The following is a 25,727-nucleotide window of genomic DNA, read 5'->3' as shown; positions in this document are numbered from 1 at the left end:
CAGACGGGAGACTCCGGTGCCCTCTGTTAAGCCAGACATTCAAGAGATTTGCAAAAACATAAAATGATGCCACTCTTCCCCCTAAATCTTCTTGTGTTTGGAAACAATACCGTTATCTTTAATAGAAAAATGTTACTTATGTTAATGTGTAATGAGTTTATGAATTAATAGGCATTTCAGAACACTGTCAGGTTTAATTTCTCATCCCGTATGATGAATGTTCACAGATAGAGCCCATAAACAAAAGTTCTCTGGTGTCCTCAATGGTTTTTAAGAGTTCAAAGGGGTTCCAAGACCAAACAGTTTGAGAACCACTGATCTACCAGCACCATCCAATAGAACTTTCTGCCATGATGGAAATGATCTATGGCTAGGCTGTCCAAAAAGGTAGCCACTGGCCCCGTGGGGCTATTGAGTACTTATGATGCGGGTAGTGTGACTGAGGCACTGAATTCTTTGTTTTATTTCATTTTAATTGACTTAAATTTAAAGAGCCACCTGCATTTAACAGCTACCATACCGGACAGCGTTGCTGTTGACGATGTCTCATATTTCTCTGTCCATTCGGGATTCTTTATTTTTACTTTCCCTTCACAAGTTACTTAACCTCTCTGAGCCACAGTCTCCAAATCAGTGAAATGGGCTCATACCTACCTCTCAGAGTGATGGTAAAGACCACAGAAATCACACAGGACTTGGGACTGAGCTTAGGAAAAATCAGTGACAGGGCCCAATTTAAGGAATGGCCTTGTGTATAAACGCAGGCTGCTGGGGGGGTTAATGTGAAACCACATGAAAAACAGACAGCAAAAAGCAAGAGCAGTGGTTAGGTCCCCAGCCCCTGGACATGAGTTCTGTCCCCTGGAGAACCTCACCACTAACAAGCAGGGCCCGGCCTCAGAGAAGATGAGCTCCAGAGCAGGGCTTCTGGAACCAGTGTCCAAACCACCCGGGAGTTTGCTGGAAGTTCAGACTCCAGAGTTCCAACTACCCTTCCACCATGACCTGCTGGCTCAGCATTCCGGGGAGGGGGTGGGGATCTGGGACCTGCAGTTTAGCATCGCCCTGGGTGGTTTTCTGGCCAGACCCTAGGGCTGAGAACAGCTGCTCTGACTTCTTCCAGCAAAGACGTGGCCTTGGCCCTGCAGTGAACAGGACAGAGGGGTTCCGTACACCAATGGCAAGCTCCATTTTACAGATGAGGAAACTGAGGCACAGAGAGAATGAGGACTGGCCGGGGGCCTTGCACGCAGGCCAGTGTAGGGCTGGACTGGCTCCAGATTCCTGAGACAAAATTTCTGTGTGTCTCGGTGACAGGCCTGACCCCAGGATCCTCCAGAGCTGCATCCCTGGTCAGCCTCCGAGAGGGGCACCATTGGGAAGCAGGGGGCAGTGGTGTGCTGGGCCTGGATTGTACGCGTTTCTTCCCAGTGCATCTTCAGGAATGTCACTCTGGTAGGGTGAAACTGGCCATTGCGGGGGAAGGGGGGTTGGTATTTACACCATGGAAATTGGCTGCAGGCCAGGGTGTGGGGTTTTTTTGTTTGTTTCTAATTATTGTTAAAAATTTTGAGTGTGGCTTTCCTCCCTGGAGGAAAGACTTGGGGGTAGTGGGTTTCCTTGGAAGCAGGAGATCTAGGTCAAGGGACATGACGGTTGGGGGTTAGAGAGTCCTGGCTTCAAAGCTTCACTCTGCCGGTTCGAAGCTGGGTGCCCTTGGGAAAGTCGCCAAACTTCCCTGTGCTTTGGTTTCCTGCTTTGTAAGACCAGCCAGTAATCCTCGCCTCACGGGGTGGGAGTGAGGGCGCATGTCCGTCAGTGGAGAGAGCACCTCTAAAGCCACTGGCACAGAGACCGGTCCCCGGGAGGAGCGCCCTGCAGGTAAGCCCCGCCTCCCTCAGCTTCCTGCTCCTTCCCCCGCACCTGTGAGTACACCTGAGCAGGTGTGCACATGTGGAAGTGGCTGCTGGGGTTTCCACGAGCACCTTCCGGACCCCACAGACCCCGCGATGCTATTCCCAGAGCCCACGTCTCAGCATCTGATTACACAGTACGTGGCAGCAAATTTGACAGGTGCCTTTCTGACCAGGTCACTAGACCCATCTCCCAGCCTCTGAGCTCCACCTGCCCCTCTGAGCACTCGTGGTGCCTGAAGCCGGGGCGGGGTCTGTGGGCTGCCTGAGCAGCCCCTCCCCATGTTCGCCATGGAGGCCTGGGCCCCAATGCCGGGGCTCAGGCAGAGCTGCAGGAAAACACTCAGAGCACTTCAGCTTTGGCAGACAGGTATGGAAAAGAGCTGGGTGAGCTGAAGCCCAGGACTGCCACCTTCTAAATCACCCCACTGTGCGGGGTACTGTAGAGCTTCAGATCCAGGCCCACCTGCAAGTCCCATCTCTGTCCCCCTCCCCGCCAGTGCTTTCCTAGGATTCTTCCCCAGCCTGAGCCCGAGGCTGATGGAAGGAAGAATGCTCAGCCCTGTTCCCACCATACGTTCAATTTCCAATCAAGACAGAAAGGCAGCTCTGGTCTATGATGCTGATTTAAATCCCTCCCTGGCCTGAGGGGCTGATGGCCCCAGGGACAGCCCTGAGTAAGTTCTGCTCTGGAACTTTCAGGGAAACCCTGCCAGCTGGGGACCAGGCCTCCACCAGCAAGCGTGCCTGCTCTGGTTTGTCCCGACGATGGCCAACGGACTAACTAAGCAGGTGGTCAACTGCAGGCCCGTCCGCCAGCACCGGGTGCCATGGGAGGTGCGCTGTTGAAATGTGAGCCTCTGCCCCACCCGCTCCATCTCCAGCCTCCGCATCAGCTCCCACCCCTCACCGCACCCCGGCAGTGCCCAACTCAGGAGCACTCGCTAAAGTGCCCGGAGTGTCAAACAGGCCAGTCTGCTGCCAACTGCTCCCCTGGCTCCCTGGGGCAAAACAGCCGCCATGCTGGGTCATCCTGGCACATGACAGCTTCAAGGAAGAGGGAGCTGGCGGGCATCTGAATTTCCAGTGTCGTGCCCTCTCCACTCCACATGCCCAGGGCACAGCCTAGAATGCTCCTGGGACAAGGCCTTACCTAAGAGACTGGCCTAAGGAACATCTTTTCCTTTCCTGCAACGTTCGTGATATATTTGGAGGAGGTCCAGGGTCTAGGCTTGGATTAAATGGAATCCTGGGAAATTCACTCTCAGAATGATGCTGGGGAAGAGAGACAGTTCATGGGAAGCAGGTCCTGAATTGGAATGGGGGTGGGGGAGTGTGGTCAAGGCTGCACAGAATACCCAGAATACCCTCCAGTGTCCTCACCGGCCTGTCCACAGTCAGAAATTCCACCATTAGTGATTCATTCCTTTGGGCAGCACAGGCTCTGTCCCCTCATTATCATTATCAGGGGTTGCTTTCCAACCAAGGGAGCTAATTAGGATACCAGGCCGGGTGTTTTACAGTCATTATCTTGCTGAGTCTTCAAGCAACCCTGCAAGGTGTAGCCTAATCACACCCATCTTACAGCAGAGAACACTGAGGCCCAGAGAGGTTAAGGAATTGGCCCAAGCCCTCAGAAAGGGGGGGATGCCGCAATTGGTCCCAAGTCTAGCAAGACGCGGTCCCTCCCTCCAGGAGCTCCTGGGTTGGGTGGCAGGTGCAAGTACCAGGGTGACAAAGGACAGGGCTCCGAGTGTGGGCAGGTGAGCACAGGGGGTTTTGGTAAGCAGAGGGGGGAGCCCTTAGGTCAGAGGAAGGTCGGAAGTTCTTCAGTGCTAATGCCCGAGTAGGGCTTTGAAGGATGTGTAGGAGTGAGTTGGGTGAATGAGGGGTAAACAGAGTCCCCATCAGAGGAACTGGCACCTCAAAAGGTGTGGGAGATAACAGGGCAGGCTGTCTAGGGGAAAATGTCAGACCCAACACCCAGGAGGAGCACGAGGAGACGCAGGTATCAGAGGAGTTCAGCAGGGGCTGGGGGACCAGTAAAGAAAGCCCCGGGTCAGTGTCCCAAGCACCCAGCATTGGCCCTGTCACAGGGCTTTGGTCCCCACCAACCCCTTGATGACGGGACTGTCATCTCGGCCTGCCATGGTGCCATGCTTTGGGAGCTTTCCTAAACAGCATCCCAGAACCCACGTGACCCCTCCCCACCTCGGGCTCAGGCAGAGGTCAGGTCACAGTGTCCCTGCCCCCAACCAGGGGCAAGCCTTGCCCTCCAGCCTGCCCTTCCCCCGCAAAGCTTCCCCTCCCCCCCAACTCCAACCCTGACCCCAACTGATGGGAGATACTTGGCAGGCTCCACAGGGCAGGTGTGCAGAACAGAGGGTCTGGGAGTGTCAGTATAGACACACACACACACACACACACACACACACACACACACACACACACACACACACGGGCAAGAGGACAAAACATCCCCAAGGCATCTCCCAGCTCAGAACCTGCCTGCCTGAGGAATGTGTCGGATGATTTAATACCGGCTTGGATATGGGATTCCAGATGCCGGAGTCCCGAAATACCCTGGAATGGACGAGAACTAAGCATAAGGCATCTTGTCTTTGCCCACTTGACTCTGGTTGGGAGTCGTAGAATGAAGCCTGTAGAATGAGACAGATCTTGACCCAGAGAGTCTGAGATTCCAGGTCAGACCCTGGATCTAGGCCTGGATCCCTCCCGGTAAATGTCCGTGTGCCGGGTGCAGATCGCTGGCCCAGCCCTGGGAGGGGGCTGAGGATAGGCCCCTGGAAGCCTTTTCTTTGGGCTCCTGGGGGCTTCAGAGGTTGGGGTATCCCAGCCACTCTGCCCAGACCCCTATCAGATTAGCCGAGGCCTTCTCTCTAGGGCTCATCGCAGGAGCCTCCAAGGGCCGCTGATTGGCAGCCAGTAAGAATCTGAATCACAACCCCTAAGTCGGGAGCAAGCAGACAGCTTCTTGGGATCTGCTTGCCCCTCCCCATCCCCACCCCACCCCCAATGAATGGCTCTCATAATTTCTCTGGATTTTTCGGCATGAGAAGAAATGGCCAAGTGACAGCTTTCCCATCCCCAACCACTCATTCCTCTGCACTGAGAACCAGCTACGGTGCAGTAGAACGACAGGGGCTGCTCTAGGTACACTTGGTCTCCCCCCACAGCCCCAAACTGCCCCCTCTAGGGGATAAGCCTGCTCCCCAACATGGAAACACTGAACTGGTCTGGGCATGACCCCAGTGCAGAGCACACGGGGCAAGCAAGGCAAAGAGGTGCCATCATGAGTGCCAAGTCGATTGGTAGTGGCTGCCCAGAGCAGTCTCGGGAAGGATCCTGATACCACACCACGCTGCAGTTGATTGGTGATGTCTGCCACGGTCGTGGATATTCACCATCCCTGATCTACAAGCTGGGTGACTTTCCCTGAGCGGGGGACAATTCCCCAGCCAGGACTTTGGTAGCAGAGAAGGAGGCCCTGGCCACCCAGGTATAAATAACCCACTAGACTCCCTGATAGATTTCTCAGGACCTTAGGAAGCTCATATTGGCCCATCATTCCTCAATTGGCCAGGACCACGTCTGCCCCCTTTTCTGACTATGTTAACGTTGGTTGTATTAGGAAACATTTGTCTAGAATAGAAACACATTACAGGGTTAATTTCTCCTCTGTAAAAATGACTAAATGCTTTCTTTCTCACCTAGGACCCAAGGGGTGGTCTGGCTGTCACCAGAAGTAACCTTGGACCCATCAAAAAGCTCTACCCATAGGAGGGAAGACGGGGGGCCTGGGCGCTGGGCTCTGGGCTCAAGTTCGCAGAAACACTCCCCTGTGATGCTCTGCTCCAAAAGCCTAAATGTCCTGTGCAGGCTGAGCCACCTCATTTGGACACCTTGGCCTGCAGGGTGCTGGGCAGATACAGGTACCTCCAGATGGCATAGTAGTGGGTACCAGCACCAAATGCCACAAAGAGATGCCAGATGGCGTGGGCAAAGGGGATCCTCCCGTCACTCTTGAAGAACACCATGCCCAAGCAGTAGAAGACCCCTCCGGTCACCAGCTCCCAGATGCCCTCGGTGTCGGGCTGTCGGCAAGGACAAGGGTGAGCACAGGTCAGATGAGCAACCAGCAAGACCAGGATCACCCAGCCGTTCGCCCCCCACGACCCAGGGCGGGAAGACACGTGGATGGTGAGGTAGCCCAGAGTCCCAGGCGGGGCGTCTCCACACAGTGACGCCATCAGTTCTCCCCAGATTCATTCTCCAGTGTAACGCGTTTCTATCAAAATCTCAAAGAATATCTTATAGCTTTGTTATCTTTTCTAAAAAGCAATATATCTGGGTGTATCCCAAAAGAAGTGAAAGCAGAGACTCAGACAGGTACTTGTACATCCAAGTTCACAGCAGCATTATTCACAGTAGCCAAAAGGTGGAAGTAACCCAAGTGTCCATCAAGAGAAGAATGGATAAACAAAGTGTTATTCATGTTACTTTATACAATGGAACATTATGCAGCCTTAAAAAGGAAGGACACTCTGACACACGATGATACGACATGGAGGAGCCTCAAGGATGTTATGCAAAGTGCACTAAGCCAACCACAAAAGGACAGACCCTGTAGGATTCCATGTATGTGAGGTCCCTGGAGGAGCCAAAATCATAGTCAAAAAGTGGAAGGGTGGCTCCTGGGGGCTGAGGGTGGGGGAGGGGAGCTAGTGTGTAACGGGGACCGAGTTTCAGTTTGGGAAGATGAGGAAGTTCTGTGGACGGATGGTGGTGATGGATGCACAACAAGGTGAATGTACTTCGTGCCCCTGAATTGTACACTTAAAAATGGTTAAAATCATAAATTCTATGCATATTTTATCACAATTTTTTAAAGTAATACATACTCATGGCGAAAAATTTTAGAGAAAAATGAAGAACAGCAAGAAAAAAAGCAGCAGTCCCAGCCCCCCGAGGTGAGCATTATTAACACCTGGGTTTTTGTTGGTTATGGGGGCTCAAAGAACAGGAGGGACAGAGGGAACAGGGAGTAAGAAGAACCCACTGCCCCCTCTCCCTGAGCCCACTTCCCGCAGGTATCACTGCTTACCACCAATAACGGTGCCTGACGGTATCCTTCCAGAATTGTCTAGACACACGTGATATACGGTCTGCACTTCATATACATGTACGTGTGCAGGGGAACTAATCACTTTAGAAAAGGGGGCTCACACCATCCCTGCCGTCCTGAGACATCAGTTCCACGACACAGTCTTGTGGAGATCAGACTACATCCCCACGTGGAGATCCACGCCAGTCTTTGGAACAGCTGGGTAGTATTTCATTGAACATATATATAGTCACGCACCCAGTTCTCAAGAGGTGACACCTGAGTATTAAGGACATGTTACAGTAACACTTCCCAGCGCTTACTATGTGCCAGGCCTTGTACACAGCACAGGGGGCCTTACGTGAGGTATCTAATGCCACCTTCACAGCAATCTCACGAGGCAGGGTGACTATGTGACAGGCATGGACACACGCCCACGACAACATGCCAAGTGAGAAAAGCATGTTGTTTAACAGTGTGATCCCATTTTTGTAAAAGAAGAACAAACAAGTCAATATGTCCGCATATCCACACAGACAGACTTGCCTATAAATAAAAAATGGAGGGAATTCTCTGATGGTCCAGTGGTTAGGACTTGGCACTTTCACTGCCGGGGTTCAGTCCCTGGTCAGGGAACTAACATCCCGCAAGCCAAGTGGTGCAGCCAAAAAAAAAAAAAAATGTAAAAGATACACAACGAACCATTAATGGTGGTTGCAGCTAGGGCATCACATTGGGGAGGGGGTGAGAGGGGGATTTCAGCTCTTTTATACATTTTCAGACAGGACTTATTTTTTGCAGTGAGTATGTATTTAAATATACACTTACAATATATGTATGTATGTATTTAAATTATGTAATACATAATTTGATGGATATTATATAATTAATAGATATAACTTAAACATACATATTTAAACAAGTAAACTTGGCTGGGGGAAGGTAATCTGTAAAAATAAATACAAATCACAGGGAAAATGTTGAGTAGGAAAACGAATGGGGAGAGATTTCCCTGCCAAGTATTAAGATGCAACAAAAGCTAAAGTAAGTAACACGGTTTGGTACTAGTATAAGAATAGGCCAATTTGTGAAACAGACCCACATATACGTATATGAAGCTAACATATGATAAAAGGAACATTTTTAAATGGTAGATAAATAACTGCCTAATCATTTGGGGAGGAATCACCATATACATAAGAAACGGCGGTGGGAATACAGAGTTTAAAATTAGAAGTTAAACCGTAAAAGAAACAGGAGAAAATATAGGTAAATACTTATATAAACTCGGGAAAGGGACGACCTTCCTAACCATAATACTTAAGGTAAAGCCATAAAATTTTAAAAAACCCAAAAACCTGCTAGATCTGACTACATAAATTTTCTTTAAGAGCTATGGATGGATACTAACACTTTTCACTTCAAAATATTTTCAACTTTAAAATAAACCACTACTCATAGATAAGAGATTAATTTAGACAAAGATCAATGCCTCAAATATATATAATATAATGTCATTTAAATTTATAGGATAAGTTATTTATTGGTCATTTCAAACAGATAACAGTCAATTTTAATTTTTGGGGAAAAAAAAGAAATATCTATTTAAACACAAATTCCTCCAGCAAGATCTATAGGACATACGTCCTTTCTTCTTTTGAAATAATTTTATTAGCTATAATTGACACACCATAAAATTCACCCTTTTAAAGTTCACAATCCAGTGGCTTCTCGACTACATAAATTTTTAACATCTGCCAACACTAATCATTTAAAAGTAAGAAACTGTTACCTGGCCTAGGGAGGTACCAGCAGGCTGAGTTGACCGCGCCCATTTGACAGAAGGGACAACTGAGGCTCAGAGAGGAAAGGGGGATCCACCCACGGCCACACAAGCTGCTGCTCTTCCATGGCTGGGGCCCTGAGGCCTCTCCCTGCAAGGCTCTCCCGCTCACAGGGCGAGGTGGTGCAGCCCAAAGATCCCAGTACTCGGGGTTGGAGGTCACGGGGCCACATCCCAGCTCAGCCCCTCGAGGGCCGCATGTCCTTGGGCCAGTCACCTTCTCTCTCAGAACCTGAGCATCCTTGTTCATAAAACGGAGGTGGTCACATCCATCTCCAAGGACGCCTGGGGCGGGGAGGTAAGGTCCTGTAAGTAAGCTTCCTGCACGCCACAAGGGCTCAGGACGCACGGTAAAGAGGTCAACCTTCACGTGCCAAGAAGCAGTTTAGGGTGTGGAAGCATCAGAGTGGGTGTCAGAAGTCTGAGACTCGGCTCTGCCTCCATGGCCACCTACGTGATTATTATAGATTTAATTTAGCGATCGGGTACTTACTCTGTTCCAGGCACCATTCTAAGCACTGTCCATGGGTTTTTCTTACTTGATCCCTAAATAGGCGGGAACTGGAGCCCCGAGGGACTAACGAACTCATTGGAGGTGAAGCAGAGAGAGGAGGTGCCGTAGAACCGGGGAGCCGAGCCCTGGGGTGACCTGCACGTTCTCCTGCCTCAGCCCGCAAGTCACGCTGACCCCGGGCCTCAGTTCCCTCGTCTGCCAGAGGAGGAGGTTCAACCTGACAATCTCCAGAGTCACTGTGGGTCCCCTCCAGCCAGACGGGAGGCCCCACGCCGGGTGGGGGCGACTTACCATGGAAAGGATGACCAGGGCGGGGAAGAAGCCCATGACGACGTAGCAGAGCAGCTCCACGAGCTTGTACCTGCCAGGAAGACAAGCCATCTTGGCCTCAGGACAGCCTCCCCACGAGGGATAGCTCCCCGCTCAGGTTAGGAGGGGACACCCTGGCCGGAAGCGTAAGAGAAAGGGACTCTGCCCTCTGCCCAGCACTCCTGGGCCCAGATTTCATCCAGCTACACCCAGCAGGTGCTGGCAGAGTTGGGTGGCCATGGGAGGGTCTCTTTCCCTCTCTGAGACTTGGTTTCCACCTCCATGAAATGACATTTGAGGATTGCAAATGCTGGGTGTAGCATGCCTATGGGTGCTTCCCATGCTCAACCCAGGGCAGACATTACTATTCGATCCCAGCACCTTTCCACACAAGGCCCAAGCAGCCACTCTCCATCCATCTGAGTGGCTGCACCAACTGACACCTGTTTGCTGTCCCTGGAGATTCCAGGAGTCTGTTATTCCCTTTGGCTTCTCTAGCTCTGTTTCTTTCCCACACTTAATCATTCGCAGCCTGTCACTCAGCAGGATGGAAGGGAGTGGGCAGCCCTGAGAGCCTCTCCCCCTTATCTGCTAACACAGCTTCGGGAAGGCAGGTAATACCTGACATCATTCAGTGGGTCTAGGAACCTACAATGCCCTTTTTTTTTTTAACTCTTCAGATTGATCCTGTGGGCTGTGGACCTGGTGGCCATCAATGGACCCGAACCCAGGGATGCCAGGCACAGCGGTGCCCTCATGCTTCTGGGGTTATCCTGGGGTCTCGTCTCACTGGGGGCAGGGAGGAGGCCCTGATGGAGGCACCCCACCCTGACCTGAGGCCGCGCCCCCAAGCCCTGGCTTACCGCTCATGGAAGAAGAAGACATAGATGGTGCCAACAGAGGCCATGATCCAGACCAGCCACCGCATGTGGGAGGCCCAGGGGCCCAGCTCGCGAAGGTTCAGCCTGGGAGGGAGAGCCACGGGCACAGCCTGAGCGGGGCACTGGGATCTAGCCCTCCACAGCCGGCCCGTCACAGGAACACCGACCCCAGAGAACCCCCGTCCCCGTGGCTCCATGTGTGGGATGTGGCCTCTCACGGGAGGACACGTGGAGAGACAGAGAAACTGAAACAATAGGCAATTATTAGAGCAAAATTAGCACAACTGATAATGTCCAAGCATTGAAAGAAAAGGGCATCTCAAGCCAGTGGGCATATAAACAAGTAAAGCCTGTTTGGAGAATGTATCAGACTCTGAAGGGCACGTATCCCGTGGCCCGGGCACTCCAAGTTCAGGGGCTGGCCAGAGGAACGCTGTTTTGCGAGCACACAGAGGCACAGAAAAGGACATTCATCCCAGCATCAGTCCCTGTAGGAAACGCCTGAAAACCCCTCAAACTGGCCACCAAAAGGGGACGGGAATATAAGGTGAGTATCCCTCCAGGCTGGTTACTAATGTATTGACTCTCCGCTCTACATTCACCCTCTTTGCCGGCTGGGTTTTCAACTGAGCTGGGCCTCGTGAATTTCTTCCTTTGCAGCTGGCACAGCGTCAAGTCTGTCAGTAGAGGGTGGTGGAGACTTTGCAGAAGGAATTCCTTCCTTCCTTCCGGATTCCCGTGACTCTCTCCCCAGGCTCCCGGAAAGTGGGCTTTCCTCTCCACAGGTGGTGTCTCCAGGGCCAGGCGTCTGCGGGTCCCAGCCTTCTCCAGCCTTTGGCCTCTGTGTGTTTCCTCCAGCTGTTGGCTCAGGTACACAGTCGGGGGCCCCGGACAGTCAGGCCTGTGCCCCAGGCCAGGGAGCTGCCCCCGCACCCTCAGCTGCAGCCCCACACACATGCGTTCCTGTCCAGCACGCGGACTGTCTTCAGCCTGTGCAGCCGTCTGCACAACGAAACTGCACGGAAACGCTCCAGATTCCTGCAGAGAGGGACTCTGGTTCCAGAAGATGGTGATTTTTCTTTTGCCCACCTCGATGTTTATAACTCTATCCTGTTTGTTTTCTGAAGCACTGGGGAAGGAAGATTCTGTGTCACACTTGATCCTGCCAGGTTTTTCCACCCTTCGTGACGTGGTCCTGCCGGCCTCGTGAATCACGTGAATGACGTCTGTGTCCTCTGATTCTCTCTCTCTCAACCCCACGTCCAAGCAACCGCCAAGTTCTGCCGACTCTTCCTCCTACAAAGCCCGCAAGCCAGGGCACATCTCCCCACCTCGGCACCTGTACCCCTCCTTCACGGCACAGCTGTGGTTCATTCCTTGTGTCAGTGTCCTTGGGACAGTCAACGTCTGCATCCTCCGTGAGACTGTAAGTCCCATAAGGAGAGAGAGTCTGTGTCTTTGCTCACAGCCGTATCCTCACACACCAGCACGGGATGGGCACAGAGCCGGTGCCCAAGTGGTCACAGCCAGGGATAAAGAGTAGAAATCCAGGCACTGAATCAGCCAAGCGGGGGAGAGTCAGAGGGCTATTCTAGAAATCTACATCAAGGATAGTTACGGCAGCTGAGCACAAAACCTAGCTTTACTCTAATTGGCAACATCCAAAAAGAAACCTGAGATCACCTGGCTCCCAACAACTACAGGTGGTGCCTGGGGGTGACATGGGGCCATCAGGAGGCGGCCTTGTGGACTGAGTGCCCAGCCACGGCTTCTGGCTTCTCCCTCCTGCTCTCAGCTTCTCCCGTGGCTCCCACCTACCCACTCCAGCAGCAGCCCCTCACCAGGACCAACACTTCTTCTCGGAGCCTCCATACGCCTGCCCACCTGGCATCCGACAACCAGAAGCATCCTGGTTGGCAGGACAGAAGCACGTCCCCTCCTCCCACAAAGCCCAGCTGGGCGTAGGGCTGCCTCTAACGATGTCTCCAGGCTGACGGCAGCAGGGCTGATTTCCTAACACTCCCGAGAGTCGCTGATTTCCTGGGGAAAGCTGATGCCGGAAACCCTGGCATCCCCCGCTCTACATCCCCTCTCCCCCACCTTCAGTCACTCAGTCCACTCAGTTTCCTGTAAATATCTTTTCCATCCATCCATCCATCCACCCACCCATCCATCTATCCGTCCTCTTGACTCCAAGGCCACTACCAGGGCCCCAGCCATCACAATCTCTCTCCCAGGTCCTTGCACCAGCCTCCTCACACCTCCCTGCTCCCAAGGCATCACCTTTCAGTCCAAAAAATAAAACTACATCAATATCCTGTTTCAAACCCCCAACCCCTCCTCAGCGTAGACCAGCAGCCCCCGCCTGCACCCTGTTCACCACCACACCCGCACTACAATGACCAGAGGACCGTGTAGCAATAATCACCCTCCAACGCCGGTCACAGGAGGTGGAGACCTGTGGTTTATTCGCCCAGAACGCTGTCCAGCAAGCAGACTGGACGGTGACTCCTGCAATCATGACTCCACGACTCTCACCACATAATGTTGCCCGAAAGAAGCAAGATCCGAAAGAACGATGATCCCATTAACATGAAGTAAGAAATCAGGCAAAACTACCCTATGATGGCAGACGTCAGGACTGTGGTTACCCCTGGGGGGCAGCAGACTGGGGAGGGGCTGGAGATGTTTTGTTTCTCCACCTGGGTGCTGGCTGCAGCGTGTGGGAACTCACTGTGCGTATCCCCCCGGGCACGTCTCAATAAAATGTGTTTCAAAAGCAGTCGTCTTGGGGGCTTCCCTGGTGGCGCAGTGGTTGAGAATCTGCCTGCCAATGCAGGGGACACGGGTTCGAGCCCTGGTCTGGGAAGATCCCACATGCCGCGGAGCAATTGGGCCCGTGAGCCACAATTACTGAGCCTGCGCGTCTGGAGCCTGTGCTCCGCAACAAGAGAGGCCACGATAGTGAGAGGCCCGCGCACCGCGATGAAGAGTGGCCCCCGCTTGCCGCAACTAGAGAAAGCCCTCACACAGAAACGAAGACCCAACACAAGCCATAAATAAATAAACAAATAAATAAAACTTAAAAAAAAAATTTAAACTATTAAAGGATTTAAAACTAAAAAAAAAAAAAAAGCAGTCGTCTTTGTGCGCACCGACAAAACCCATTGATTAGTTGAGATGATGAAAAAGAACGCTCCGTTTACGACAGCCAAAAATGGGAATTCCCCAGGCAAAAATGGAACAAACCTCTGTGGCTCCCACTCCTCAGAGGCCAACGTGCAGATTCTCAGAGAGGCACACCTCCTCCAGGAAGCCCTCCTGAGGCCACCTCTGCAGGGTGGTGCCTCCTCTGAGCTCCACGGCTGCATGCGCACAGGCCCGTGTCACCGTGCTGTCACTGTCCTGTCACAGAGCCCCTCTGCCAGCCAGAACCTTAGCGTCCTGACCCCCAGCACCGCCCGGCCACCCAGACACATTCAACAAGTGTGACTGGAACGGCCCTTCTCCCCTCACAGGGGCTCTGCAGGTTTCCCGGCATTTCGCGTGTGACCTGAGTGTTTCTTTATTCCAGAACTTTCGAAAACCCTGAGGCACTTGCTGGGGGAGTTTTTTTTTGTTTGTTTTTTAATTAATTAATTTATTTATTTTCTTTTTGGCTGTGTTGGGTCTTCGTTGCTGCAGGCGGGCTTTCTCTAGTTGCAGCGAGCGGGGGCTACTCCTTGTTGCAGTGCACGGGCTTCTCATTGCGGTGGCTTCTCTTTGTTGCAGAGCACGGGCTCTAGGTGAGGGGGCTTCAGTAGTTGTGGCATGTGGGCTCAGTAGTTGTGGCTCACAGGCGGCATGTGGGATCCTCCCGGACCAGGGCTGGAACCTGTGTCCCCTGCACTGGCAGGTGGATTCTTAACCACTGCGCCACCAGGGAAGTCCCTTGCTGGGGGAGTTTAAACTGGTACAATCTGTGGAGGGTGACTTGGCAACAATGAGTAAGGCCCACTCCTGCCCCCCAGCCGTCCAAGCCTCGAATTTACCCCGCAAAGATCAGCCTTGGCCATATGAACCTGCTGTTTCTGTAGATCAGAAAAGGTTGCCTCAACAATTTCACCTGATTCGAGCCAACAGAACCAAGCACCTATGCTGAGTGGTACAACAGCAAGGACTTTCACTGCAGCCCTGTTTGTTATAGCAAAGGAAGGGGGAGTGCCAACGTCATAAATATTCATAAATAGGGGTGGCCGGGGAACATTATACTGCTGTAAAAAAAAAAAAAGAAAGAAAGAAAAAGGAGTGGGGAAATCTTCAAGGTACTAATATGGAAAGATGTCCCCAAGTCCATGACTAAGAGAATGAAAGCAAACTGCCGAGTTTGTACAGTATCCTTCCTTTTGTATTAAAGTAGGAAAGTATAAGTATAAATATAAACATATAAAATATAGGTATGTCTTGCATGTATTTGCATATATACATATGCATATATGCAAATGTGTGTCTGTACATATACTCATACATACACGTTTGCTCTTTCCTACACAAAAGCACTCTGGAAGGATACACAGGAAACTGGTACTAAGTAGTTGCTTCTAGGAAGGAGAATGGGTGGTGGGCGTCTTTTTACTTACACGCTTTTGTGCCAACATATCACCCAGCCAAACACGAAGAAATTCAAACAAAGGAAAGAGAGGACGCCAGCCCTCCCGGGGACCCGCAGAGACACTCACCAGGGCGCGTAGGAGGCCGCGATGAAGAAATAGATGACCATGCGGTCGGACATGTGCAGACAGTGCTCCACCGTCCTGTGGCAGAGAAGGCGGGTTACGGGCCCTGCCCTGGACCAATGGGCTTCGGGGGAGCCTGGGCTCGGGGTTGACGCACCTCCATCCACCATGACCCCTCGGGCCTCGGTGTCCCCATCTGTGAGTGACCAGAGCAGTGGTTTTCCAACCAGGCTCCCTGTCACCCTAGGAGTTGAATGGAGACACCTCGGGGGTACCACCGAGGACCCTCCTCCCCCTGACAGCCTCCTCCCATACTTTAATCAGAGGAAGTCGGCATTCTGTTTTATATACTGGGCTTTCTGAAAGATTTCAAATGATAAAGAATTCAGTAGCTTAAAAAAAAAGTGTGAGACACAGACTCACAGATACAGAGGACAAACTAGTGGTTACCAGTGGGGAGAGGGAAAGGGGGAGGGGCAACATGGGGGAGGGGATGAAGAGGCACAAACCATTACGTATAAAATAGGCTACAAGGGGGATTCCCTGGCGGTCCAGTGGTTAGGACTCGGCGCTTTCATTGCGGTGGCCTGGGTTCGATCCCTGGTCGGGGAACTAAGATTCCACAAGCCATGCAGCACGGCCAAAAAAATAAATGAATAAATAATAAAATAAGCTACAAGGATGTATTGTACAATCCAGGGAATAGAGCCAGTATTTTGCAGTAACTATAAATGGAATATAACCTTTAAAAAAATTGTGAATCACCACGTTGTATACCTGTAACTTATATAATACTGTACATCAACTATACTTCAATTAAACAATGGAAGAAATTCAAGGACCTACTGTATAGCACAGGGAACTATACTCAATATTTTGTAATAACCTATATTGGAAAAGAATCTGAAAAAGAATATATATATATACAAACACACATACATATACATATATATGTATGTATGTATAACTGAATCACTTTGCTGTGTACCTGTTAACTAACACAACATTGTAAATCAACTATACTTCAATTAAAAAAATAAAACACAAATAAAAATGGAAAAAATGAACTTAAAAATGCATACTCAATAGAAGTCTAGCAAGCAGAAGAAAATATGGAAAATTAAATGTTTATTAATTCTACTCTATTCTCCTTTCATTAAAAAAAAATAAGTGCAAAACAAACAAACCTAGGTGCCCCCTGAAGACCCTCTGGGTTCTGGCATTCTGGTTCAGGTCCAGGCTCTGAAGCCATAAGACCTGGGTTCGAATCCCAACCCTACCACAGAGAGACTAGGACCTTGAGCAAGTTACTTACCCTCCCTGGTCTCAGCTCCCTCAGCTGTAAAACAGGGAGGATACTGGCCACCTATCGGGGTCGCTGTGAGGACTAAGAGGGTCAGGACTCAGCACAACGCGTAACAGGAAGTGCTCATAAACGTTACTGTTTCCGTTATGACCTCCCCTTGAAGAGCAAATTACAGTCATCAATACACCTGACCAGTGTGGTAGCCAGCCTCCAAAATGGTACCCAAGGAGCCCCACTTTCTGGTCCTCACACCGGTGTGCGGCCCCTCCCACAACAAATATGGCAAACATATGGAACCAACAGGAGGTTGCAGAAATGATGGTGTGTGTGGTTTCTAAGGCTAGATCATAAAAGGTATCACAGCCTCTGCCTTGTTCTCTTGAATCACTAACTTTGGTGGGGGGGATGAGCCATGTGGCCGAGGGGAGGTCCACGTGGGAAGGACTGAGCACCCCCAAGCATCCAGCACCGACATGCCAGGCCTGGGAGGGAGACACCTTGGAAGTGGCTTCTCCAGCCCAGGTCCAGCCTTCAGGTGACGGCAGCCCCGGGCAGCATCATGACTACATCAGCAACCTTGAACCAGAAACACACATCTAAGCTCCCAAATTCCTGCCTCTCTGAAGCTTTGAGAAAGAATCAGGGTTTACTGTTATTTGAAGCCTCTATGATTCAGGGTTATTTGTTACGCAGCAGTGGATAACTAGTACAAACTGTGATTCTATCTAGCGACTGCAGCCTTCATTAAATTTGGCCGTGTTTCTCTCTGATGCTGGGCTAACTGCAAGTCTTCCTAGAAATGAAAGGAAGAACAACAGCTGATACATACAGAGCACATTCTATAATCAGAGCACCGTTCTAAGCTCTTTACGAGCATTAACTCTTTAATCCCACCTAGGAGGGAGGGACCATACTTTTCATCCACCGCGTCACAGATGAGGACACGAAAGGGCAGCAGCGTCACACCACTGGTAAGTGGGCCCCAAACCCAATGACTGCTGTCTTTAGAAGAAAAAGGAGAGGGAGATTTGGACACAGAGACACACGGGGAGGAAGGCCTGTGAAGACAGAGGCAGAGATTGGAGTGATGCTGCCACAAGCCAAGGAACCCTGGGAACCACCAGAAGCTGGAAGAGGCAGGGAAGGGTCCTCCCGTAGAGACATGGCCCTCCTGATACCCTGATCTCGGGCTTCTGGCCTCCTAAACTATGAGAGGCTAAGTTCCTGTGGTTTCAAGCCCCCCAGTGTGTTGTAATTCATTACAGCAACCAGGAGCCACAGAGAGGAAAGAATGGGGACAGGAGGGGGTGGGATACAGCAGAGTCACAGGGCTTCTGGGGGCAAGAGGGGCATTGGACATGGGGACCAGTGGTCACTGCAGCTGCTACAATGGACCAGAGCGTCCCCTCACTTTATGGGGGCCCTGGAAACCTAGAATCAACACTAGCTTGGACACAACTATGTGACCTTGAGCAAGTCACGTTCCAGGTTCAGTGTCATCAGGCACAAAACAGGGATTCTACAAGCTGCAACCTGGATGAGCCCGGGACATCACGGTCAGTGAAAGAAGCCAGTCACAAAAGGCAGATGGGTCCATCAACAGATGAAGCGATAAACAACGTGTGGCCCATCCATACAATGGAATATGATTCAGCCTTGAAAAGGAAGGCGATTCTGACACCTGCTACAACATGGATGAACCCTGAGGACATTGTGCTCATGAAAGGATAAATATTATACGATTCCACTTACATGGGGTACACAGAGCAGTCAAATTCATAGAGACAGAAAGTAGAAGGGTGGGTGCCGGGGGCTGGGGAAGGGGGAATGGGGAGTTAGTGTTTAATGGGGACAGAGTTTCAATTTGGGAAGATGAAGAAGTTCTGGAGATGATGGTGGTGATAGCTGCACAACAATGTGAATGTAGTTAACACTACTGAACTGTATACTTAAAATGGTCAAGATGGTAAATTTTATGTCATGTGTATTTATCACAATTTAAAAAAAATTAAAAACAAAACAAATCAAAATTAAAATCCAGGGTTCTAATGCCTACATTGCAGAATTATTGGAAAGATGCAGAGGGACATCTGCAGAATGCCTGGAACCTAGGGGGTGCCCAGAAGGGGGCGATTATTATGACGATTATGAGGGTCCCTCACAATGACCCTGGGAGCAAGGGGCTTGTTCTTCCGGACTCGTAGAAGTAAGCAAACGAGGCAAATGAGGGTGAGGTGGTCCGCCCATGTGGGACTCAACCCCGCCAGCCCGAGGCGAAGACGGCACAAGGCCTTCCATCCAGGGTCCCTCCTGGCTCAGCCAAGCATGGCCCAAGGCATCCTGCCTCACCCCTCAGCCCACCGCGGGCCCCAGCCCTGGTCACCCTGCCAGGCACTCGCCCCCTCCCATGTGCTAGGCAGCAGGTACCGGAGGTGGCTCTTCTTCCAGGAGATCGTGTGGAACACGGTGGACACCACAAAGAGCCCACAGAGGCCGAGGCCGTAGATCCAGGCAGAGATGGTCTCCCAGTCATCGTCCGACAGGAAGTAGAGGTTGGAGCTGCCAAGGATGCTGGGAATGATCCAGAGCTGGAAGCAGGGTGGGAAGAGGTGCTGCAGGGCCAACCTTTGGAGTGGGGTCCAGGCAAATACAGAGCCCCTGAGCAACCCAAGCCTTTTCTCCAGACCTGCACTGTCCAAAAGAACTTCCCGTGATGGAGGAAAGGTTCTAGACCTGCACTGTCCAATAGAAATTCTGTGATAGAGGGAAGGTTCTAGGCCTGTACTGTCCAACAGAACTTCCCGTGATGGAGGGAAGGTTCTAGATCTGCACCATCCAGGAGAACTTCCTGTGATGGTGGGAAGGTTCTAGGCCTGTATTGTCCAACAGAACTTCCTGTGATGGTGGGAAGGTTCTAGACCTGCACCATCCAGGAGAACTTCCTGTGATGGTGGGAAGGTTCTAGGCCTGTATTGTCCAACAGAACTTCCTATGATGGTGGGAAGGTTCTAGACCTGCACCATCCAGGAGAACTTCCTGTGATGGTGGGAAGGTTCTAGGCCTGTATTGTCCAACAGAACTTCCTGTGATGGTGGGAAGGTTCTAGACCTGCACCACCCAGGAGAACTTCCTGTGATGGTGGGAAGGTTCTAGACCTGCACCATCCAGGAGAACTTCCCATGATGGAGGGAAGGTTCTAGACCTGCACCATCCAGGAGAACTTCCTGTGATGGTGGGAAGGTTCTAGGCCTGTACTGTCCAACAGAACTTCCCATGATGGAGGGAAGGTTCTAGGCCTGCACCATCCAGGAGAACTGCCTGTGACGGTGGGAAGGTTCTAGGTCTGTACTGTCCAACAGAACTTCCCATGATGGAGGGAAGGTTCTAGACCTGCACCATCCAGGAGAACTTCCTGTGATGGTGGGAAGGTTCTAGGCCTGTACTGTCCAACAGAACTTCCCATGATGGAGGGAAGGTTCTAGACCTGCACCATCCAGGAGAACTTCCTGTGATGGTGGGAAGGTTCTAGGCCTGTACTGTCCAACAGAACTTCCCATGATGGAGGGAAGGTTCTAGACCTGCACCATCCAGGAGAACTTCCTGTGATGGTGGGAAGGTTCTAGACCTTCACTGTCCAACAGAAATTCTATGATGGAGGGAAGCCTCTAGACCCTGGACTGCCCAGCAGAACTTCCTACAATGGTGGAAACATTCTAGATTTGCACTGTCCAGTATGGGAGCCACTAGGCACACGCAGCTACTGAGCACTTGAAATGTGACTTGTACCACTGAGGACTTGAAGTTTTCATTTTAATTGGTTTCAATTTCAATTCCAACAGCTACAGGAGGCCAGAGGCTACTATACTGGACAGCATAACTCTAGAGAATATCGTGGTAAAACAGGAAGCCAAGATCCTGTCTTCAAGAAGCATCTCTGGACACTGCCCCCCACCCCCTGGGTCCACTGATACCCCAGCCTCCCGGTCAGGGCACACCGCTTCACATCTCTGTGCTGTTGCACCTGTGGGTCTCTCTGAAGAAGGCATCCCTCCCTACCATGTCTACCTGGAAAACTCCTCACTCTTCGAATCTTGGTTTATCCATCGTTCCCTCTGAGAAGTCTCAGAACTCTCCAAAGCACTGGGGGTACAGGGTCCCTGCAAGGGTTTGCCCAATTTCGTGTGTTAGGAGCACTTTATCTGGAGAGAGATTCTACAGCAGCCCCGGCCAACAGAACTATAACGTGGGTGGCGCAGGTAATTTTAGATTTTGTAGTCACCACATTTTGAAAAGGACATTATTTATAGGTGAAATTAATTTTAATATTTTGCTTAGTCCAATATATCCAAAATATCATTTCAACGTGTAATTAATATGAAAAGTATTAAGAAGATACCTTACATTCTTTTCTTTCCATGCTAATCTTTAAAAGCTGGTATGTATTTTATACTCACAGCACATGTCAATTCAGACAAGCTGCATTTCAGTTGTATGAGGCCAGTGGCTACCAAGCTGGACAGCGTAGGTCTAGAGCTTCATTAAATCCTCAAAGGGGCCCATGCGCCAAAGGGTTAAGGACCACTGCCCAGAGAAGGATTTCTTAGACAAGGCCGGGGTGGGGGGAGACGGCAAGTACTCCAGGCAGAGGGAACAGCATGTGCAAAGGCACGGGGTCATGCCTTCTATTTTGGAAACAGCAGGTGGCTCAGGGCGCTGGAGCCTGGGGGCAAGATCATGGCAGTGGAAGGTGGGCCAACATAACACAAAGGCTAAGACCTATCTGGGAGCTTGCTACCGAGCCTGGATGCTGTACAAGGTACTAGGGAGCCACTGAAGGTTCTTAAAGTAAAAGGGAGGCACGCTCCGCGCCTCCAATTTCCCCAAATGACCTTCCCTCGAGATCCCACACGCTCTTCCGAGGGCCATGGAAGACTTGAGAACAGGCCACTCGGGACATGGCCATGGAACGGACACACGCTCTCTCCAAGGGCAAAGAGGCTGCGTCCCCAGCCCCCCTCTTTAGCTGTCAGCCCCCCAAGACTCACAGCATGGGTGGCGCAGTTGGCGGCATGCTCGTACTCCGTGGGCTGGTACCTCCGGTGGGCAGGGACTCGGTGGTTCATGAACCTGTAGGGAGACACACAATTCCCGGAAGCTTGGCTGGGAAGCCGGGAGCGGCCCGGGCCACAGAATTCCCAGGAGGCCTGAGGACTTCGGCCCCTGCTGGTGGGAAGAGGGTCCCCTCCCCTCCCCCCTCCCCTCCCGTCCCCTTTCCCTCCTCCTCTCCCCTCCTCCTCACGCGCCCCTCCCTCCCTCTCTCTTTCTATTACATTTTTTTTGGACAATCCAACATTTTGTGCTTAATCCCCAAAGTGGTGTTTGCTAAATATCGGGTTGCAGGGAATTCCCTGGCGGCCCAGCGGTTAAGACTCGGTGCTTTCACTGCTGTGGTCTGGGTTCGATCCCTGGTCGGGGAACTAAGATCCCGCAAGCTGCGCGGCGCGGCCAAAATAAATAAATATTGGGTTGCAGCATCCTCTTCATTTCTTACTTTTAATTTTCTTTAAGCATAACAGACCTACAATATAGCTCCCCAGGGTACAGCTGGATGGATTTCGACGTAGACACATGCCCACGTGACCACCACCAGACGAGCCAGAGCCTCTTTCCCACACCCTGGAAAGCGCCTTTGTTACCGAACCCAGGTCCCGCTGCTCGCCGCTCGAAAGCCAGTTCTCGAGAGACAAGTGTTGGTAGGAAAGGAAACGTTGCTTTATTTCAGAGGCTAGCAAGGGGGGGGGCGGGGGGCGGACGCCTGCCCAAAGGCCGACTCCACCCCCCCGACAATCAGGGGGCAAGAGCTTTTACAGACAGAGGGAGGGGACTGCATGCAGGAACAGCGCAGTCAGCTCTGACGGTCATCCTGAAATTGGCCATCAGTGGTCTGACCAGCGTCATCTCGATTATTCTAGGTACAGTTAATCTTCAGTTCCAGGGTCGGTTTGTTTCCATTTCTTTGGGGCCAGTTCTCGGAATTGTGGCAGCTTATGTCATGGCTACAGCCTGGTCATCATGTAGTTAACTTCTTCCACCTGGTGGGGTTTCAGTATCTATAAGACAGTTCACAGGATATGGCTCAGAATATTACCTATAGCCCCTAAGGAAGAACTAAAGGTCCTTGACTTTGCTTAATGACTAAACTATTATTATTTGGTCTCCTTTGACTGTTTTCCTCTGTTTCTGCATTTTCTCACTTCTCTGATTAAACTTATTCTTTGGCTAAATTTTTTCCACAGACAAAAGGCAGGCGGAGGACATGGTGGGGGGGCAAGGACCATAGTGTCCTGCTCCATTTCACCTTTATACCCCTTCCCAGGGGTACTGCCCCCCAAGGACACCCCCCTCTGACACTGTCACCGTAGACTCGTTTTGCCTATTCTTGAACTTCCCATCAGTGGGATCACACAGCACACCCTCTGGGTCTGGCTCCTTGGGCTCAGCATGACTTTTGTCGGCCTCAGTAATTGGCTGTTTTCGTTGCAGTAGAGTATTGCACAGGGTGAGTGAACCACAAGTTATTTATCCTGTCTACTGGACGCGGACGTTCCAGCTTGGAGCTGTTATGGTAACTCTGCTCTAAGAATTCGTTGTAGTGAACATATGCATTCATTTCCTCTGGGCGTGGATCCACTCGTGGAATGGCCAGGTGACTTTATCTTGACAATGAACATTCCTTTTTTTTCTTTTTTTTGGCTGCACTGTGCAGCCTGAGGGATCTTTGTTCCCGGACCAGGGATCGAACCCATGCCCCTTGCAGTGGAAGCATGGAGTCCTAACCACTGGACCACCAGGGAAGTCCCGACAATAAGCATTCCTGATGCTCTGGTGTCTTGGAATCTTCCAAGCCCCATCCACTGCCTCCGCCCCGTTCTCTCACCTGATCCTCACGGGAGCTCCACCGCCCCACAGAGCCACCACCACGCCGGGTTTATGGAGGGGAAGCTCCAGTGCAGAGTTAGGAAGTGACATCGCCCAGGTGGGATGGGACATGGCCACACCTGGCTGACTGGACTCTCTGCAGGAGTCTTCAGGTCAGGCTGGCGGTGGGGGAGGTGAGATCTGCAAACACCTGGCTCTTGGGCGGCAGGCAGGACCACGCTGGCTCAGAGTCAGGTAAGTGGACAGTTCACCTTGGACTTTGCCAAGAACCATCCACCAGGTGGGGTTAAACTCCACTGAAACACCAAAAACCTTCCCCCACACCGCAGGAACCCAATTATTACTATAAAGACCCACACAAGTGAGAAATGGGTGTATGGTTCAGAACAAAGGGCACAATGCAGTAGAGTGCACAAAGCATTTATTAAGTGCCCACTGTATGCTGTGTCTGTGCTAGGGGCCGTCCACTTAGCATTTCTTGAGTACCTTCTGTATGCTGGATCTATGCCAATAAAGCAAATACAATAACAACAAAAATAGGGTTATGGGTTGAATTGTGTCCTCCCAAAATTCCTATGCTGAAGTCCTAACCCCGAGGACCTGAGAATGTGGGACTTATTTGAAAAGAGTCGTTGCAGATGCAATTAGTTAAGATGAGGTCATACTGGAGTGGGGGCGGTGAGCCCCTAATCCAGTATGACAGGTGTCCTTATAAGAAGAGGAGAGACACAGAATGAAGACAAAGGCAGAGGTTGGAGTGATGCACCTTCATGCCAAGGATGCTGGCAGCCACCAGAAGCCGGGAGGGAGGCCTGGAGCAGACTCTCCCTCAAGCCTCCAGAAGGAACCAACCCTGCAGACATCTTGACTTTGGACTTCCGGCCTCCAGAATGGAGAGAGACCAGATTTCCATTATTTTAAGCCGCTAAGTGTGTGTTCGTTTGTGACCACAACCCTGGAGACACTAACACAGGTACACACAGTGTTAGCTCTGACAGATTCTGCCCAAAAGCCCCCCAAAGAGGCGGTGCTAATTTACGCTCCCTCCACTAGGGCTGGGGGGCGGGGGTCTGAGGCCAACCGTGAAGGGGTGCAATGGACGCCTTTCTCCCCAGCGGGAAACCAAGTCTCCTCCACCTGTTACCGGGCTGCCCTCTCCCCTGCTCCTTTAACAAACACCAACAAGCCACCCGTGGTGCCAGCCCTCGGGTCTGAGGGTGATGTCATGGTTGCCATGGCGACCTGGATGGGCAGTTATTTATTTATTTCTGGGTTCCACAAAACTTTCCTTGTCTCTCACCCAGTGCTGCAGCTATTGAATGAGAGAGAGAGAGAGAGAGAGAGAGAGAGACAGGGGTCGGGGGCCAGGGCCCCAGGGCCAGGGGCAAACGCCCAAGAAATAGAGTTCCCACAGCCCTCAAGAACGGAGAACTTTTTCTTTAACTCCTTGTAGCCTAATTTCTTTCTTCATAAACCTCGAGGCAGGCGTTTGAAGAGGACAATGAATTCACTGTTTGCTTTTAATTTTCCTTTTAATTTATATTCAGTAAAACTTCCCTTTTTGCTACACATTTTTATGAGTTTTGACAAGTGGAGAGAGTTGTATAACTGCCACCCTAATCAAGATAAATAAAAGGTCCATCACCCCCCCAGTTGCCCTCCTGCCCCCTGGTACCCTAACCCTCCCGCAGCCCAGTAACCACTGCTCTGTTCTCTGTCCCCATAGCTTTGCCTTTTCCAGAACATCATATAAACGGGATCATATAGAAGCTCTACAGACCTTTTTTTTTAATGTCTAAAGAGAACTGATTGCACAAAGTCAAGTGTATTCTTAGGTGAAAAGAAACTGTGCTTTGAATGCCAAACAGGGACTTCCTTATTATCTCTTGTTTTCTATGAGAAGAAAACGATGAACCCTCCTAACATTACTATTCTTGGCTGTCATCTCAACCCTTCCAGGCTTCCGCCGCCCCCCCACCCCCCGCCCCGCCCCGGCACAGCCTTTTGAGTTTGGCTTTTTTCACTCAGCTTAATGCAGGTGAGATTCATCCATGCTGCTGCCTGGGTCAATGGTTCCTTCCTTTTTATCGTTGAGAACTGTTCCATCATAAGGATGTGTAATGACTTGTTTACCCATTCCCCAGCAGAGGGACAAGGGAGTCATTCTGAACAGCTGAGATGC

The 25,727-nt window shown here is 51.1% G+C and overlaps 1 protein-coding gene across 6 annotated transcripts in view; it reads right to left on the bottom strand.

The window, feature by feature from the left end:
- MMD2 (monocyte to macrophage differentiation associated 2) overlaps positions 1 to 25,727 on the bottom strand; it is a 68,767-nt gene that overhangs the window by 13,819 nt on the left and 29,221 nt on the right. For 3 of the 6 annotated variants that reach the window (XM_036826079.1, XM_036826078.1, XM_036826080.1), the window contains 6 exons: positions 21,652 to 21,733; positions 19,034 to 19,194; positions 15,304 to 15,378; positions 10,568 to 10,669; positions 9,687 to 9,756; positions 4,964 to 6,028 (listed from right to left, as the gene is read on the bottom strand). In XM_036826079.1, coding sequence (XP_036681974.1) covers positions 5,825 to 6,028; positions 9,687 to 9,756; positions 10,568 to 10,669; positions 15,304 to 15,378; positions 19,034 to 19,194; positions 21,652 to 21,729 — 690 coding nt within the window. In that variant the 5' untranslated portion in view covers positions 21,730 to 21,733 and the 3' untranslated portion in view covers positions 4,964 to 5,824. Of the gene's footprint in view, positions 1 to 4,963; positions 6,029 to 8,457; positions 9,332 to 9,686; positions 9,757 to 10,567; positions 10,670 to 15,303; positions 15,379 to 19,033; positions 19,195 to 21,651; positions 21,734 to 25,727 lie in introns of those variants that run through there. The other 3 variants (XM_036826081.1, XM_036826084.1, XM_036826082.1) reach the window with 3 other exon arrangements.

This window comes from Balaenoptera musculus, chromosome 15, assembly GCF_009873245.2.
Source record: "Balaenoptera musculus isolate JJ_BM4_2016_0621 chromosome 15, mBalMus1.pri.v3, whole genome shotgun sequence".
In the NCBI taxonomy this organism is placed as follows: Eukaryota; Metazoa; Chordata; class Mammalia; order Artiodactyla; family Balaenopteridae; genus Balaenoptera; species Balaenoptera musculus.
This window is presented reverse-complemented; position numbering and strand designations above follow the sequence as displayed.